General features: G+C 39.4%; 3 protein-coding genes and 1 long non-coding RNA gene across 4 annotated transcripts in view; 2 read left to right on the top strand and 2 right to left on the bottom strand.

The window, feature by feature from the left end:
- The window catches only part of LOC103523636 (cleavage and polyadenylation specificity factor subunit CG7185-like), a 53,037-nt gene that overhangs the window by 4,984 nt on the left and 28,950 nt on the right, over positions 1 to 19,103 (top strand). The window contains exons 3-12 of the mRNA XM_026833056.1: positions 654 to 881; positions 1,151 to 1,415; positions 3,564 to 3,625; positions 9,522 to 9,662; positions 10,149 to 10,361; positions 10,631 to 10,698; positions 11,647 to 11,711; positions 12,339 to 12,380; positions 12,448 to 12,561; positions 13,137 to 13,263. Coding sequence (XP_026688857.1) covers positions 654 to 881; positions 1,151 to 1,415; positions 3,564 to 3,625; positions 9,522 to 9,662; positions 10,149 to 10,361; positions 10,631 to 10,698; positions 11,647 to 11,711; positions 12,339 to 12,380; positions 12,448 to 12,561; positions 13,137 to 13,263 — 1,325 coding nt within the window. The remainder of the gene's footprint in view (positions 1 to 653; positions 882 to 1,150; positions 1,416 to 3,563; positions 3,626 to 9,521; positions 9,663 to 10,148; positions 10,362 to 10,630; positions 10,699 to 11,646; positions 11,712 to 12,338; positions 12,381 to 12,447; positions 12,562 to 13,136; positions 13,264 to 19,103) is intronic.
- Positions 1,598 to 2,353, bottom strand: LOC103523502 (28S ribosomal protein S7, mitochondrial-like). Its single transcript, XM_008488543.3, has 2 exons — positions 2,211 to 2,353; positions 1,598 to 1,833 (listed from the first exon to the last, which is right to left on the bottom strand). Exons 1-2 carry the CDS (start codon positions 2,304 to 2,306, stop codon positions 1,753 to 1,755), a joined length of 177 nt encoding a protein of 58 aa, XP_008486765.1. The 5' UTR covers positions 2,307 to 2,353; the 3' UTR covers positions 1,598 to 1,752.
- On the bottom strand, positions 5,268 to 8,327 carry LOC103523494 (28S ribosomal protein S7, mitochondrial-like). The gene is made up of 5 exons (XM_008488536.3): positions 7,886 to 8,327; positions 7,190 to 7,369; positions 6,591 to 6,825; positions 5,942 to 6,079; positions 5,268 to 5,720 (listed from the first exon to the last, which is right to left on the bottom strand). Exons 1-5 carry the CDS (start codon positions 7,936 to 7,938, stop codon positions 5,640 to 5,642), a joined length of 687 nt encoding a protein of 228 aa, XP_008486758.1. The 5' UTR covers positions 7,939 to 8,327; the 3' UTR covers positions 5,268 to 5,639.
- Positions 10,154 to 10,683, top strand: LOC113473527. The gene is made up of 2 exons (XR_003395478.1): positions 10,154 to 10,361; positions 10,631 to 10,683. It is a non-coding gene; the product is annotated as an uncharacterized LOC113473527 (long non-coding RNA).

Below are 19,103 nucleotides of genomic sequence, written 5' to 3' on the forward strand. Positions count from 1 at the left end.
AGACCTGAAAAACCTTCAGAACAGGCTCCTAATCTTGTGTAAGTGACGAACCACTGCATATTTTGTGCATAATTTGGAACTTTTTTCTTTCGTGCATACTTTTTGCATATTTTTGCAGTGTAGTGGTCAGTGGTCGGTGGTGTAGTGGTCAAGGCGCTCGCCTTGTAAACAGGAGGGCGTGGGTTCAATCCCAGCCGAGGTACGGAATTTTATCCTCAATATAATTTGAGAATTTGACCACAAGAATGCCCTTAATCAGGTAACTAATTGTCAAAGATTTTTTTTTTTTTTTTTAGATTATGATTTGGACTTGAACCATCAATCACCAGATCAGAAGTCTACCTTGCTAATAGCTACTAAGGTTAATGAAGAACACACTCTGATACCTACTAATCTTTCATAAGACTACATCATTCTGTAGACCATATACATATAAGCATGTTATTTGAGACCATTATGGTTGGTATCTAAAAGTTGCACTGTCTCAAAATTACCCCAACCCACTCTTTCAATTACCTGCCCAATGTTTCCATCTTTCAGTTTGAGGCTCAGAATCAATCCAAGACCCGTCCCAACAACCCACCTCCCTCAAACAATCAACATGGAGTTGTAACTTGTCATTTTATTTCAAATTCAAACTTGGTTTTCAACAGTGGACAACAGACTTAGATATTGCTGGTGCCATCAGTAGCCTTGGCATACCAGACTTCATTGAAGTGAAATTCTTTGAGAATCGAGCTAATGGGCAGTCCAAAGGTTTCTGTATTGTGACACTAGGATCAGAGCACAGTATGAGAACTGTCATGGATAGACTGCCCCATAAGGAACTGCATGGACAGAAGCCTGTGGTCACCTACCCCACCAAGAATGCCCTCAATCAGGTAACTAATTGTCAAAGATTTTATTTTTATTTATGATTTGGACTTGAACCATCAATCACCAGATCAGAAGTCTACCTTGCTAATAGCTACTAAGGTTAATGAAGAACACACTCTGATACCTACTAATCTTTCATAAGACTACATCATTCTGTAGACCATACATAAGCATGTTCTTTGAGACCATTATGGTTGGTATCTAAAAGTTGCACTGTCTCAAAATTACCCCAACCCACTCTTTCAATTACCTGCCCAATGTTTCCATCTTTCAGTTTGAGGCTCAGAATCAATCCAAGACCCGTCCCAACAACCCACCTCCCTCAAACAATCAACATGGAGGCCCTCCCCAGCATCCTGGTATGCAACAAGGTCCTCCCCGCCCCTTGGGGCCCCCACCAGGTCAAATGCAACAGTTGCCCCCAGGTCAACACCCCCCTCGTCCTCCCATGCTTATGGATCAGATGAGACAAAGAATGCCACCCCCGTTCAATGCCAATGCTCCACCTCGTATGCCAGGACCTCATATGGGTATGCCTGGTCCTGGGAAAATTTAATCAGTAGTCAGCCTTGTTAGATTGAAAGAGTAGCGCGTCTTTTAGGTGCTAGGTTGTAGGTTCAATTCCCACCTGGGGCAAACTTTTTCCTTTACAGATGAGGTTCGTTCTCGGAATGGCTAAATTTCTCCTATTGTGTGGGTACTTAGTTCTTCTACGGATGAGGCTCGTTTTCGGAACAGCGGGCTTTCTCCTATCATGTCCTCCTCTCTTCACCTCCGGGAAGATAAGACCTTATCAGTTACAGTTACCTCTATCAAACCTCTTGAGTACTAATTTATCTCATCAAGGATTAAGACATAAGAATCACAAGGTACATTCTATCCAAAGTAATAATGGGCATAGGCTCTGTTGGCTTCACATTGTCTGTGCAGATCCGTTTTCTTTTTGACAACTTTCCCCTGAAACAAATGAAATATAATCAGTAGTCAGCCTCGTTAGATTGAAAGGGTAGTGCGTCTTTTAGGTGCTAGGTTGTGGGTTCGATTCCCACCTGGGGCAAACTTTTTCCTTTACAGATGAGGTTCGTTCTCGGAATGGCTAAATTTCTCCTATTGTGTGGGTACTTAGTTCTTAATCAGTAGTCAGCCTCGTTAGATTGAAAGGGTAGCGCGTCTTTTAGGTGCTAGGTTGTGGGTTCGATTCCCACCTGGGGCAAACTTTTTCCTCTACAGATGAGGTTCGTTCTCGGAATGGCTAAATTTCTCCTATTGTGTGGGTACTTAGTTCCATCTATCAAACCTGATTGTGAAATTGTTTGTAATATATTATTACCTACCTTGTTATCTGCCCCATCAATTAGAATCTGGGCTAAGTTATCTGAGAACCTCACTTCAGATGGTTTGTCCTTGGCAATTTCTATGTGCCATTTCATGCATTTGAATCTGGCTTCCTTGTCTGAGATGGGAATTGGAACCTGAAAAAAATTGAGTTATCAGAGAAATTTGTTCATTACCTTGATGGAAATTTGTTCATTACCTTGATGGAAATTTATTAATTCCCTTGATGGAAATTTATTCATTACCTTGATGTAAATTTATTTATTTCCTTGATGAATATTTATTAATTACCTTGATGGAAGCCAGGTGGGCCTTGATGGTTAGGATGTTGCATAGGCCCAGGACCAGGCATACCCATATGAGGTCCTGGCATACGAGGTGGAGCATTGGCATTGAACGGGGGTGGCATTCTTTGTCTCATCTGATCCATAAGCACTTTGTAATATGAAATACTCCAATAGGACCTCTTGATTTCCCAAAAACCATGTTAAAATATTTGGTTATTTGGAGATGTCAGAGAGGAGAGAGGGAACAGAGAAGACAGAGAACCTTCCTTTCTGAAAGCAGAAGAGAGAATGAGCTCTGACAAAAATCTAGGTCCGAGGAAACCTCCCCTTGACCCCCTAATACCAAAACTAAAAAAGGGGATCAGGGGAAATGTAGGGGGTTGAGGGGAGGTTTCTCCTACATTTTGACCATTGGTTTGGAGATTCCTTTGAGATAGAAGTTACATATATTGTCTTCTTTTGAGTTATTCACAGTTTGTTCACGATCGTAATTTGTTAATTTGTTCGTGGTATTCGCGGTTAGTCCGCGGTATTCGCGGTTTGTTCGCGGTATTCGCGCTTTTTTCGCAGTATTCGCGGTTTGTTCGCGGTATTCGCGATTTTTTTCGCAGTATTCGCGGTTAGTCCGCGGTATTCGCGGTTTGTTCGCGGTATTCGCGCTTTGTTCGCGGTACTCGCGATTTGTTCGCGCTATTCGCGGTTTGTTCGCGCTATTCGCGGTTTGTTCGCGGTATTCGCAATTTGTTTGCGGTATTCGCAATGTGTTCGCGAATACCGCGAAGAAATTGCGAATACCTCGAACAAACCGCGAATACCGCGAATACCGCGAATAATTGCGAATACCGCGAACAAATCACGAATACCTCGAACAAACCGCGAATACTGCGAATTCACTGTGAATGACTTAAAGAAAACAATTAAACTTCTATCTAAATATTCTAAATAACCTCAAAGTCTTGTTGTCTCCGTGAACACTTACACAAGATTAATAATGTCAGTAATGATAAGGGAGGAATGTTAACATAGGACTTGTTTGTTGACTAACATTGTATTCTCTTGTTTCAGGCCCTCCCAGACAGGGTCCACCACAAGGAATGCCTCAACAGAGAGGTCCCCCACCTGGACTGGTAAGTTATGAGTGGGATACCTACTGTATAGCCCTGTATAACCCTAAATAGCAGAACTTTGGTCCGGAATAACGGCCAAACCGTACCTTATGGAATCAGGGCCCAAGGATACTTTTGATCTAATTAATTTATCGAATCTCTGTGCCAAGTTTGAGTGACTTTGGCTGAAATCTAAAAGCCTAAGCATTGCTAACTCGACGTCACATCAATGTCCCAAGCAAAATTTCGGTGAAAAAAACTAGTTATTTTTGGGTACGATATACCTAGACTTTTGTTTGACGTTAAGGTGTCTATTCCTGTGATAGCATTATTTCACTTAACTATACTAGTAAGTAGCATTTATCTTATTGAATTCTTCAGGTAAAACCCGCGTCAACATAGGACCATTCAATTCAAGCAACTCGACAGGGGGTACCACCGTGGTAAGCAAAAATTACAGACACTGAGGTAAATATTGTAATCATGTAATCAATCATCAAGAGTCAGAGTAATATTCTCTCTTGAACCCGATTTTACTCTTTCTGTGTACATTTTTGTTTTATACCTACTTGAAACCTGTCCAATATTTTGTACTTTATTTTCATTTAATTTTTTTACTGTGTTTATTTTTTACATTCCATTTATTTTTTATTTTACATAAAGTATTGATACTATTTTTTGATTAGACGAACATGAGAGAAACTAAATAATAAATTATTAAAATCAAAATTTTTGTTATACATCTTTTATTGTTCTTTATTTTTTCATTACAATTTTTTGCAAACAAATAAATATCAAGTAGTGGGGTACAATGGTTGAGGCAAGGTATTTTATATCCATTGACCATCCTGAAACAGAAAGCAGACAGCTTCAATCCCATATGGGTAGCAATGCACATAAAACTTCGATTGTTTAAGTCCATAACATCTACCTACATTAATTATCCGATCAAAATTGAGCCAGACTAATTAGCTTGGAGGGTAGCGCGTCTGTCTTGTAAGTATTCCATTGACCATCCTGAAACAGAAAGCAGACAGCTTCAATCCCATATGGGTAGCAATGCACATAAAACTTCGAGTGTTCAAGTCCATAACATCTACCTACATTAATTATATTATCCGATCAAAATTGAGCCAGACTAATTAGCTTGGAGGGTAGCGCGTCTGTCTTGTAAGTGTTAGGTCGCGGGTTCGATTCCCGCCTGGGGCGAACTTCATCCTCTATGGATGAGGTTCGTTTTCGGAACAGCGGACTTTCTCCTATCATGTGCTCTTCTCTTCACCTCCGGGAAGATAAGACCTTAGCAGTTACAGTTCCCTCTATCAAACCTCTTGAGTACTAATTTATCTAATCAAGGATTAAGACATAAGAATCACAAGGTACATTCTATCCAAAGTAATAATGGGCATAGGCTCTGTTGGCTTCACATTGTCTGTGCGTAATGCAATAGAAGCATTTCAATCCCATAATGTGGTCTTTGTCCAATTGGTAGAATACTAGGAAGAGGCAATTTGCTTCTCTACTTCCCATTAAATTTTATCATCTTTTCTTCCTTTGAAAGAAGTTTTCTGTTAAAATACATGCTATTGAAATAATTAATTGCACATTCTACCACCAATCGATTTCTTGTGAAAAGTTACATAGGAGAGACTCCTTTGTAATATGGCCATCCTGAAACAGAAAGCAGACAGCTTCAATCCCATATGGGTAGCAATGCACATAAAACTTCGAGTGTTCAAGTCCATAACATCTACCTACATTAATTATCCGATCAAAATTGAGCCAGACTAATTAGCTTGGAGGGTAGCGCGTCTGTCTTGTAAGTATTAGGTCGCGGGTTCGATTTCCGCCTGGGGCGAACTTCATCCTCTACGGATGAGGTTCGTTTTCGGAACAGCGGGCTTTCTCCTATCATGTCCTCCTCTCTTCACCTCCGGGAAGATAAGACCTTAGCAGTTAGAGTTCCCTCTATCAAACCTCTTGAGTACTAATTTATCTCATCAAGGATTAAGACATAAGAAACACAAGGTACATTCTATCCAAAGTAATAATGGGCATAGGCTCTGTTGGCTTCACATTGTCTGTGCAGATCCGTTTTCTTTTTGACAACTTTCCCCTGAAACAAATGAAATATAATCAGTAGTCAGCCTCGTTAGATTGAAAGGGTAGTGCGTCTTTTAGGTGCTAGGTTGTGGGTTCGATTCCCACCTGGGGCAAACTTTTTCCTTTACAGATGAGGTTCGTTCTCGGAATGGCTAAATTTCTCCTATTGTGTGGGTACTTAGTTCCATCTATCAAACCTGATTGTGAAATTGTTTGTAATATATTATTACCTACCTTGTTATCTGCCCCATCAATTAGAATCTGGGCTAAGTTATCTGAGAACCTCACTTCAGATGGTTTGTCCTTGGCAATTTCTATGTGCCATTTCATGCATTTGAATCTGGCTTCCTTGTCTGAGATGGGAATTGGAACCTGAAAAAAATTGAGTTATCAGACCTACATATTCTCTCTCTCCCGCCCTTTCTACGTAAATTAGCAACCAAAGATCCCTAGAGAGACTGATGCCCGAGTGCAGAGGAAGCCCACTCAAGACCTTACATCTCTTCAATTTGAATTGAATTGAATTTGAATTGATTTATTTATTTGGTGCTTTTCAACACAGGGCTGTTAAGCACAAGTCAAGTACATATACAAACAAACATACATTAAAATACAAACAATATTAATAAAATAAAATAAGAAGAAAAAAAAAGAGAAAAAAAATACAGCAAAAGTTAATCGATTGCCAATTGCCCTTCTAAGCCAACACAAATGACAGCAGTAGATATTTGGCTCAAACCAATTGAAGTGGCTGAACACCTGGGCCTACCAGTGACAGATGGGGATGGAAGTGCCTGATTGGAATTTGGCTACTACAACAACAGAGACTGTTTGTAAGGGAATCCATTGCAAGGAGGGGGGAAAAAATCAAGGAACTCATTACCTGATAAGTGACTGCTGCTCTTTTGATAGATCTCAATTTTAAAATTGGTTTAGTATTTTCAATGGCTTTGTCAATGATAACATAGGGATCCAAAATGATGCTCTCTCTTTCCTCATCACTTGTAGCTTTGTTGTACTTTTCAATTTGGATACGTTTGATGCTCTTAACAGTGTACTCAAAGACTTCTCTGGCCAGTTCCTTATTGCCTTTTTTCATCATGTAGTTGATGAATTTCCTGTGGAATTAAAACAAGAAAACTTTGTGATGAACTAACACAATTCTATAGTACCCATGTGTGTAACAATTGTAAGATATTAAAAACATCCCTTGCTATTCAGCAGGGGAACTCAACAGCAGTCATGGGAACCCTACTTGGTTCTTCATACTTGGAAGATGTTTTTTTTTTTTTTTTTTTTTTTTTTTTTACATGATATAGTTTTGTAATAATAAAAATAATCCTATGTTAAGAGAACTTTATCCTAAACACAAGGCACAAGGTTTGTTCTTGGAATAGCTGGCTTTCTCCTATTTTTACCTCCTTCTCTCTTCCTGTTGTAGGATTTATCAGGCATTCAGATCTATCATTTCAACGAACTTACTCTTTTACAGGATTGTAAAATGTAGAGCATGTCTGAAAGCTGGTTGGTGGTTTTACTGGAACATCTGTGTAGTTTTTTAACTCGTTGTTGGCAATTATCCTGTCAATGTCCTCATGCTTAAAGATGGGGTCGATGAACTGAGGTCCAAAGGAAGCACTTCTTACGGCCGTTTTGAAAATACTGAAACCAATGATATTTGAAATCAAATGATGAAATCTATTACTACTAGGTATCTCCTAAAGAACAAGGTGGATAACTAACTATCATCAGCCATACAGTCACCAAGGTAATTGTCTCTAGCCTTAAACTGCACCATAGCAAGGACTTGTGCTTGTTCTTTCTGTTTTGAAAATACTGAAACCAATGATATTTGAAATCAACTGATGAAATCTATTACTACTAGGTATCTCCTAAAGAACAAGGTGGATAACTAACTAACTATCATCAGCCATACAGTCACCAAGGTAATTGTCTCTAGCCTTAAACTGCACCATAGCAAGGACTTGTGCTTGTTCTTTCATAAATATCAGATCAAACCCATAAAAAAACTAGGCAGGGTTGATTGTTTTCTTCATTTATAATTTCACCGCTATCGTCTAGTCCAGGCTTACGTATCCTAGCCATCCACACTTGGTACTTAAGTAGCTTATGATGAAGTAGTGATTAGTAGATAATGAGATTTTGGGTTTTTATTACCTGGCTCTAGTGAACAAGAGTGCTTGAGGATACACCAGTTTAGGGATGAGCATGGTTGATAAGACAATCTGTCTGTACCCCTAAGAAACTAGTACTGATTTACACGTCTATCTTGACCAGTTATAGGCCTGTTTTTTATTCTGATGTAACTGATGTGAGCATCAACATTTGATTTTTTTGTGTTTTATTTTCACTTCCCCACCCTGGCATCATGTTCCCCTACAATAACATTTGCTTCCCCTCAAATGCTAACTGATGTAGACTGATGTGACTCCGGACTTGCATCTGGTTTGACATTTGCGCTGTTTTTGAAACAGCGCGGAATAAATTGAAAGTTCATTATTCTTCCACTAGGGTCGCAGAGGCGTTTCCAAAAAATTCATCCCCACTCTGATGTGAGCATGATGTAAGAAGATGCGAGCATCTTCTTACATCATGTAGCATCATAAAATAAAATAGCCTTTTAGTGTTCTTTTTCCAGGCAGATTCTTTCAACTTTCGATTACCAAATACCAATCGACAGATTCGACAGCCTTTTTTTTTTTTTTTTTAGCCTTTTAGTGTCCTTTTTCCAGGCAGATTCTTTCAACTTTCGATTACCAAATACCAATCGACAGATTCGACAGCCTTTTTTTTTTTTTTTTCATGCGAGCTCTTTAGAAAAATTTGAATTTTCCTTTCAATTTTTAGAAGAGAAGCTGGCCACGTTCTCCTCTTGAGATGATAGTCACGGAGGTAAAATTGAGAGGATAGGTACCCCTATTTTCAAAAAGTGAAGCCAAAATTAAAATAAGAAAAGAGGAGAAGTTAGCTCGCTTCCCATCCTCAAGAAAAGCTGAAGCTGAACTTTCCGACTGCACTCCGCCGATTTTTCCTAGATCTTTCCCTTTTCTTGAGCTTTTCTGTGGTTTTGAACTTTTCATTCGTGTTTTTCTTTTCTAAAGGAAGTTTCTTAAATGTTATTAGTTAACTGAAGATGATTGACAAAATGTCGGGAGCTGAACTTTCCGACTGTACTCCGCCGACTTTTCCAAGATCTTTCCGTTTTCTTGAGCTTTTCTGTGGTTTTGAACTTTTCATTCGTGTTTTTCTTTTCGAAAGGAAGTTTCTTAAATGTTATTAGTTAACTGAAGATGATTGACAAAATGTCGGGAGGAGTAGATATTGATATTTACTCGGAAGAGAATCCTGACTTTCACAATGTAAGTAGCAAACATGGGTCTTGATCCAATGCCTCATGGGGGCGGGAGGCCGGTTCTGTTTTATCAATGGAGCTCTGAAACAAGGCTTTCATTGAGTTCATTCTGTCAATCATGAGGTATTTTAGCCTGGAGTAGAATAGGTTCCCAATGGATCATAGATTTGTATAAGCTTAACCCATTTTTTGGGGTAGTTGCCCCTACAACTAAGCCTCAGAGCTCCCAATGAATCACTGAAGATAAGCAATGTTGTGTGTAGTTAGTTTCTGAATGAGTGACCACCTATTATTCTAGGCTAGATTCTGACTTTTCCAGCCATGCTTGGGCTGTGTGAGGTAAATGTGAAAAGCCAAGTGGTCTGTTTGCTTTAAGATTTGAAGATGCTTCATGGAACGACTCTCAGGCTAAACAGGTAGTTTCGGTTATTCTGTTTGCAGGATGAATTTGGTGGTGATGGAGTTGACTTGTATGATGATGTCATTGGACCACCATCTGGAGCACCAGCTCCAGAGACACCTAATGCGGTCCTGGGCCTATGCAACATCCTAACCATCAAGGCCCACCTGGCTTCCATCAAGGTAATGAATAAATTTCCATCAAGGTAATTAATAAATATTCATCAAGGGAATTAATAAATTTATATCAAGGTAACAAATAAATTTCCATCAAGGGAATTAGTAAATTTCGAAGAAGGGATTGAATAAATTGTGTCTTTCTTTTGATTTTGTTCCATATCAATGAAAGAGTTGCAATTTAGCAATGGAAGTTAATATTATCATTTGTAATGCAATAGAAGCATTTCAATCCCATAATGTGGTCTTTGTCCAATTGGTAGAATAGCATCAAATGAAACAGGGTTATTTGAAGAATCAGGCCAAGTAAATTTTCAGTTTCTAGAAAAGAGTAACTTCTGAGAAAGTAAGTAGGTACTTTTTGTAACTTGTCATTTTATTTCAAATTCAAACTTGGTTTTCAACAGTGGACAACAGACTTGGATATTGCTGGTGCCATCAGTAGCCTTGGCATACCAGACTTCATTGAAGTGAAATTCTTCGAGAATCGAGGATATTGCTGGTGCCATTAGTAGCCTTGGCATACCAGACTTCATTGAAGTGAAATTCTTCGAGAATCGAGCTAATGGGCAGTCCAAAGGTTTCTGTATTGTGACACTAGGATCAGAGCACAGTATGAGAACTGTCATGGATAGACTGCCCCATAAGGAACTGCATGGACAGAAGCCTGTGGTCACCTACCCCACCAAGAATGCCCTCAATCAGGTAACTAATTGTCAAAGATTTTATTTTTATTTATGATTTGGACTTGAACCATCAATCACCAGATCTGAAGTCTACCTTGCTAATAGCAACTAAGGTTAATGAAGAACACACTATCATACCTACTAATCTTTCATAAGACTACATCATTCTGTAGACCATACATAAGCATGTTCTTTGAGACCATTATGGTTGGTATCTAAAAGTTGCACTGTCTCAAAATTACCCCAACCCACTCTTTCAACTACCTACCCAATGTTTCCATCTTTCAGTTTGAGGCTCAGAATCAATCCAAGACCCGTCCCAACAACCCACCTCCCTCAAACAATCAACATGGAGAGTTATCAGACCTACATATTCTCTCTCTCCCGCCCTTTCTACGTAAATTAGCAACCAAAGATCCCTAGAGAGACTGATGCCCGAGTGCAGAGGAACCCCACTCAAGACCTTACATCTCTTCAATTTGAATTGAATTGAATTTGAATTGATTTATTTATTTGGTGCTTTTCAACACAGGGCTGTTAAGCACAAGTCAAGTACATATACAAACAAACATACATTAAAATACAAACAATATTAATAAAATAAAATAAGAAGAAAAAAAAAGAGAAAAAAAATACAGCAAAAGTTAATCGATTGCCAATTGCCCTTCTAAGCCAACACAAATGACAGCAGTAGATATTTGGCTCAAACCAATTGAAGTGGCTGAACACCTGGGCCTACCAGTGGGTAATCAGACCTACATATTCTCTCTCTCCTGCCCTTTCTACGTAAATTAGCAACCAAAGATCCCTAGAGAGACTGATGCCCGAGTGCAGAGGAAGCCCACTCAAGACCTTACATCTCTTCAATTGCCCTTCTAAGCCAACACAAATGACAGCAGTAGATATTTGGCTCAAACCAATTGAAGTGGCTGAACACCTGGGCCTACCAGTGACAGATGGGGATGGAAGTGCCTGATTGGAATTTGGCTACTACAACAACAGAGACTGTTTGTAAGGGAATCCATTGCAAGGAGGGGGGAAAAAATCAAGGAACTCATTACCTGATAAGTGACTGCTGCTCTTTTGATAGATCTCAATTTTAAAATTGGTTTAGTATTTTCAGACTGTTTGTAAGGGAATCCATTGCAAGGAGGGGGAAAAAATCAAGGAACTCATTACCTGATAAGTGACTGCTGCTCTTTTGATAGATCTCAATTTTAAAATTGGTTTAGTATTTTCAATGGCTTTGTCAATGATAACATAGGGATCCAAAATGATGCTCTCTCTTTCCTCATCACTTGTAGCTTTGTTGTACTTTTCAATTTGGATACGTTTGATGCTCTTAACAGTGTACTCAAAGACTTCTCTGGCCAGTTCCTTATTGCCTTTTTTCATCATGTAGTTGATGAATTTCCTGTGGAATTAAAACAAGAAAACTTTGTGATGAACTAACACAATTCTATAGTACCCATGTGTGTAACAATTGTAAGATATTAAAAACAATACCTACCTCGGTGGTGTAGTGGTCAAGGCGCTCGCCTGGTAAACAGGAGGGCGTGGGTTCAATCCCAGCCGAGGTATGGAATATAACAATTCTCATGATTTTCAATTTTTTATTTAACACAAAGATAATAAAATATAAAAAAATATAGCGAAATTATCAGGTAGAACTGACTCTATCAGGTAGACCTGACTACTTGTCTAGCTGTGGGACTATAAACAGGGAGAAGAACAGCTAACCCTATCCAGCCTAGCTAGCTGATAGTTTCAAAGGGTTCTCTCTGCTTTAAAGAATGAACAGAAGACCTCACAATGGTTGACTTCGGTTCAGGACAAGCCAATTGAACATGGCTGGAGACCTTTTCCCCGGTGTATAAGTAGCAGAAAAAGAGAAAAAAGATATCCTTTTTTTATTCTGCATCACCATTCGGATACAACTGAAGCCCCTACAAGAACAACAACAACTTATAAGTACTATACTTGTATTAAATTGCAGGTGAATTCGCGAGTGCTATCGAGACCCTGGTGACGGCTATATCTCTCATCAAGCAAAGCAAAGTGGCAAATGACGACCGCTGTAAGATCCTGATTGGTGACGGCTATATCTCTCATCAAGCAAAGCAAAGTGGCAAATGACGACCGCTGTAAGATCCTGATTAGCTCTCTGCAAGACACTCTGCACGGTATCGAAGCCAAGAGCTACGGATCACAGAGGCGAGGTAAACAACTGCTAAGAGAACGAACATTGTGTGTTAGATATAAAATAGGCCCCCGGAAATTGGACCCCTGACTTGGCACTTATAAGGCGATCTTACCACAGAGAGATTTCGGTTAATCCAGAGTCTTAAAAATTTAAAAGTAAACTCCTCCTTTTTGATCACTAAAAACATCTTTTTGGATTATTAAAAACTCCTTTTTGGATAATTTAAAATTCTCCCATTAAGTCATTGTTGAAATCGACCATCAATAAAATAAACTATGTTTACAGAGAGGTCCAGATCTCGAGACAGGGACCGGTCACATCGCAGAAGACGAGACAGGTCTCGATCCAGAATGTGTTAAATACAAAATAGGCTCCCGGAAACTGAACCCCTGACCTGGCACTTATAAGGCGATCTTACCACAGAGAGACTTCGGTTAATCCAGAGTCTTGAAAATTTAAAAGTAAACTCCTCCTTTTTGATCACTGAAAACATCTTTTTGGATTATTAAAAACTCCTTTTTGGATGATTCGAAATTCTCCCATTAAATCATTGTTGAAATCGACCATTAATAAAATAAACTATGTTTACAGAGAGGTCCAGATCTCGAGACAGGGACCGGTCACATCGCAGAAGACGAGACAGGTCTCGATCCAGAGAGCGAGACTATCGAGAACGGAGTCGAGATAGAGATCGGGAGCGAGAGAGAGAAAAGGAAAGGTAAGACCTGAAAAACCTTTAGAACAGGCTCCTAATCTTGTGTAAGTGACGAACCACTGCATATTTTGTGCATAATTTGGAACTTTTTTCTTTCGTGCATATTTTGATGCATATATATATTATTTTGGACCAAGATCATGACAGACCAAGATCAGACGGTTTTAGTTGTCTTGTGTTACGAAACACAACTTTTTAAAACAAAATTCATCACCATTTTATCGTTCCTGTTGATTTAATTAGTAAATAAGTAACAAAGTGAATACACCATTGTAGCTGTAGTAACAAAATGGCGGCTGTTCTAGGTACTATGATGAGTACTCATCAACGTCGCGAGCGCATTCCAAGGATCGAACGCGGAGTAAAGATTACAAATAGAACAGGTTCCTAATCTTGTGTAAGTGACGAACCACTGCATATTTTTTGCATAATTTGGAACTTTTTTCTTTCGTGCATATTTTGATGCATATATATATGCATGTTGGTGCATATATATATTATTTTGGTATTTTTTCCGTGCATATAATCCGGGTTGTATTAATCACTCTATCTATCGAGAACGGAGTCGAGATAGACTTTTCTCTCTCCACATAAATAATACAAGATTACTTGCGACAAAAGAAAAAAATCTGGTGTGAACATCACACGACTTTCTATTACATTTGCACAACTGTAAGTCGGACAGTTCTAAAAGTTTCACCATTCGATTCGGCGTGAAAAATCCCATGGGATCAACTATTCACATGCTTACTTGTTAATGGTTCACAAATAAAAGGGAAATTTGTTGACACAGGGGAGTATCGAACCCGAAACTTCTCAACTGTAAGTCAGAGAGTGCTAATACGTATTCCTCTATCAAACCTTCGCTTTCGGGACGATAAGACCTTAGCAGTTACAGTTCCCTCTATCAAAGCTCTAACCCCCGGGGTGACAAAGTAATAGTAATAATAGTGCTTATTTATACTGCTCGCATAGGACTGAAAAGTCCCTTTACTCCAGCAGTAGGCTACTACTATTATTGTGGTCAAATTCTCAAATTATATGAGGATAAAATTCCATACCTCGGCTGGGATTGAACCCACGCCCTCCTGTTTGCACATTCTTCTGTCCACCAATCGATTTCTTGTGAAAAGTTACATAGGAGAGACTCCTTGGTAATCTTAAATACTCCAATAGGACCTCTTGATTTCCCAAAAACCATGTTGAAATATTTGGTTATTTGGAGAAGTCAGTGAGGAGAGAGGGAACAGAGAAGACGGAGAACCTTCCTTTCTGAAAGCAGAAGAGAGAATGAGCTCTGACAAAAATCTAGGTCTGAGGAAACCTCCCCTTGACCCCCTACTACCAAAACTAAAAAAGTAGGGGATCAGGGGAAATGTAGGGGGTTGAGGGGAGGTTTCTCCTACATTTTGACCATTGGTTTGGAGATTCCTTTGAGATAGAAGTTACATATATTGTCTTTTTTTGAGTTATTCACAGTTTGTTTACGATCGTAATTTGTTCGTGGTATTCGCGGTTAGTCCGCGGTATTCGCGGTTTTTTCGCGGTATTCGCGGTTTTTTCGCAGTATTCGCGGTTTGTTCGCGGTACTCGCGATTTGTTCGCGCTATTCGCGGTTTGTTCGCGGTATTCGCGGTTTTTTCGCAGTATTCGCGGTTTGTTCGCGGTACTCGCGATTTGTTCGCGGTATTCGCAATTTGTTCGCGAATACCGCGAACAAATCACGAATACCTCGAACAAACCGCGAATACTGCGAATTCACTGTGAATGACTTAAAGAAGAAGAAGACAATGTAACTTCTATCTAAATAATCTCAAAGTATTTTTTGTTGTCTCCGTGAACACTTACATAAGATTAATAATGTCAGTAATGATAAGGGAGGAATGTTAACATGGGACTTGTTTGTTGACTAACATTGTATTCTCTTATTTCAGGCCCTCCCAGACAGGGTCCACCACAAGGAATGCCTCAACAGAGAGGTCCCCCACCTGGACTTGTAAGTTATGATTGGGATACCTACTGTATAGCCCTGTATAACCCTAAACAGCAGAACTTTGGTCCGGAATAACGGCCGAACCGTACCTTATGGAATCAGGGCCCAAGGATACTTTTGATCTAATTAATTTATCGAATCTCTGTGCCAAGTTTGAGCGACTTTGGCTGAAATCTAAAAGCCTAAGCATTGCTAACTCTTTTTTAGCTTTGTCAAAGATTTGGCGTTAAGCGGCCGAACCGTACATTAGAACTTTGGTTCGGAATAACGGCCGAACCGTACCTTATGGAAACAGGGCCCAAGAATACTTTTGATCTAATTAATTTATCGAATCTCTGTGCCAAGTTTGAGTGACTTTGGCTGAAATCTAAAAGCCTAAGCATTGCTAACTCTTTTTTAGCTTTGTCAAAGATTTGGCGTTAAGCGGCCGAACCGTACATTTCTCGAGGTTATTGTGTTATTTTACATTCCCCTTACAAACATCTTGAAAAATAAATAAATAAATACCTACCCTTTTGCAATGTTAGAGATAAAGTAAATATGTGATCAAGTGACTGTGAACCTGGGCATAAGTAGCTATTCTTCTTCTCGTTTAGTTCCAGATGCCACCACCAGGACAAGGGACCAGTCTGAAAAGCTTTTAGAACAGGGGTTCCTAATCTTGTGTAAGTGACGAACCACTAAAGGAGTGTCCACACAAAGTCGACCCCGACTTGAACCGTACACTGCCTCGACAACATAGATTCACCTCGTCGATCAACGGGGTCGGCTATGTGTGGACACAGCTCAATACCGAACCTAATTATTTGTGGACCACTTGATATTGTTTTGGATTTAAGTAACTTACTGACATATTAAAATGAGTTTAATAAGTAGGTAGTTAGCAGCTACATGTAGTTGTATACTTGATTACATAAGAGTCAGCTCCCATGACAGTGCTTTTTATACCGGCCATTCACGCTCAGACGGTCTGACCTGGGTCCGTCAGGCAGTCGGAACGTGTGTGGCGAAAAAGGTTGAGACCGAGTTCTGTCAGACGATCTGAAACTTTTTCCGTCACCGACGTTCCAGCGATCTGACAGACCAAGATCAGACGGTTTTAGTTGTCTTGTGTTACGAAACACAACTTTTTAAAATAAAATTCATCACCATTTTATCGTTCCTGTTGATTTAATTAGTAAATAAGTAACATAGTGCATACACCATTGTAGCTGTAGTAACTAAATGGCGGCTGTTCTAGGTACTATGATGAGTACTCATCAACGTCGCGAGCGCATTCCAAGGATCGAACGCGGAGTAAAGATTACAAAGCATGACTTGTGTATTGTGTAAGTGCTAAAGCTCCACTTGGTTTGTGGACTTTGTGGCAAATTGTTATAATTTTTCCATCTGTAGACAAAGTGGTCTTGTGAATTCCTTGAACGTCTGAACAGTGGTTGTCTTGTGTGGTATTAATGTCATTGGTCACCTACCTCGGTCACCTACCTCGGTGTGTACGGTCACCATTGGAAAGTGGTCACCTACCTCGGTGGTGTAGTGGTCAAGGCGCTCGCCTGGTAAACAGGAGGTCGTGGGTTCAATCCCAGCCGAGGTATGGAATTTTATCCTCAAAGATTACAAAGACGACAGGTATTGTCTACGCTCTACACTTGCTACTGGTGGGATTAGGTGGTGTAGTAACTCGGTCTAAACGCTAGGAGCTTCATTGAAATGGTGATACCGATACCGTCCCAATCCCATCATAAGACGTCCTTACCGATACCGTCCCAATCCCATCATAAGACGTCCTGAAAACTCAAGACCAACCTCAGTGTAATAATAAAAAATAAAAAAAAACTAACTACTACACTAAGTGAAGTATTGTATAATATAAAGTTCCTACATAGTTGGTATGGAACTTCACAAAGTTACCTAGTCTTCGATAATGTACTTGAACGCTTGTCAAAAATGTCGTTTCCTATTCCTACTAATGACACCACGACTTGACTGGGACTAGAACCACCAACCTCCAGATCCGAAGTCCACCGCGCTGACCGCTTAGTAGCTAGTGTACTGAACTTCGGATCTTATTGGGGGGTTCGAGGCCAAGTTGAGTCGAAATGTAGTACCGTGTATTATTTGAAGAACGACACTGTGTTGAGTATTTTCGATGAAAATTCATGTGTTTATTGATGGGTAGAGGTCCAAGGGACTATTGTTGATTCTTGATTTTCCCTATGTTGGGCCTAATATGTCTCACCAAAGCTCTTACTCTGTTCAGACGTTCAAGTAGAAGATGTGTACAGTTATGCACATATGACTTGTGTAAGTGCTAAAGCCCCACTTTGTTTGTGGACTTTGTGGCAAATTGTTATAATTTTTCCATCTAGACAAAGTGGTCTTGTAAATTCCTTGAACGTCTGAACAGTGGTTGTCTGGTGTTGTATTAATGTCATTGTTTATTTCCTCACATTGTATTCTTTTGGCTGGATTCCACAGTTAAAATATCTATTTTTATCGAAACCAACCAAAAGACACAGGGCTATATGTGCTAATGTGCTATGTTATATGTTTTCCTTCTATAAAATATACATATAGAACCTTAATTAGACTTACTTTATCATGGACACTCGTTTCTATGTTGAAAACCCAGAAGAGGTTAGGTAGTAGAACAGCCGCGGAAGACACTAAAAGTACATGGAAAAAAGAGACGGAAGAACACGCGAAGACCAGAAGGTTACGAAAACGAAACGTTAACAGATAATACATAAGCCTCTTCTGGGCTTTCAACATAGCATACAAGAAAGTCCAGACTGTCTTTATTTTAAAATAAAGTCAAAGTGTTATTATTTTTTTTCTTCTTCTTTTCTTCTTAAAATGTTGTTCCTCTTCTTTGTTTGATTTTTGTTCTCCTAGGGCAGTGACTCTTATTTTTATTATAATATTTAATTAGTAAATATTCATCAAGGGAATTAATAAATTTACATCAAGGGAATTAATAAATTTCCATCAAGGGAATTAGTAAATTTCCAAGAAGGGACCGATTGAATAAATTGTGTCTTTCTTTTGATTTTGTTCCATATCAATGAAAGAGTTGCAATTTAGCAATGGAAGTTACTTAATATTATCATTTCTAATGCAATAGAAGCATTTCAATCCCATAATGTGGTCTTTGTCCGATTGGTAGAATACTAGGAAGAGGCAATAGTCATTTATGACTTCTTTTGTGCTTTCTCTTTCAGTGATTTCGTCGATTATTTAGTTGTATTTTTCTCCCCACTTGGTTGTTTTGGTTTCTTCGTTTCTTTTCCGTAGCTTATCGTCATATTTGCATGATTCAGCTTGTACTTTCAGGTGTTATCGCGTGGAGTCGCCTAAAAATTCAAAGTTTTAATTTCAAACCTATGAAAATGAGAGAGACCTGTGCAGTCGCTCGACTTATGTCTCCAAAAGTGTGAGAGGTCTGCATCATTTTCGTAGGTTTGGATTTTCTGGCGGCATCGCGTGACTACGCTTCCAATGTGCAGCAGGCCTTATTAGAGAGTTTTTGCAACCAAAATTAGCGTCCCGTTAATTGAACTTTTTAACGTTAATTGAATTCCGCACATGTGCAGAAACGAGTTTCTCTCCCCACTTGGTTATTTTGGTCTCTTCGTTTCTTTTCCGTAGCTTATCCTCATATTTGCATGATTTAGCTTGTACTTTCAGGTGGTATTGCGTGGAGTCGCCTAGAAATTCAAAGTATTTCAAACCTATGAAAATGAGAGAGACCTGTGCAGTCGCTCGACTTTTGTCTCCAAAAGTGTGAGAGGTCTGCATCATTTTCGTAGGTTTGGATTTTCTGGCGGCATCGCGCGACTACGCTTCCAAT

Source organism: Diaphorina citri, unplaced genomic scaffold, assembly GCF_000475195.1.
Source record: "Diaphorina citri unplaced genomic scaffold, Diaci psyllid genome assembly version 1.1 scaffold84, whole genome shotgun sequence".
Classification (NCBI taxonomy): Eukaryota; Metazoa; Arthropoda; class Insecta; order Hemiptera; family Psyllidae; genus Diaphorina; species Diaphorina citri.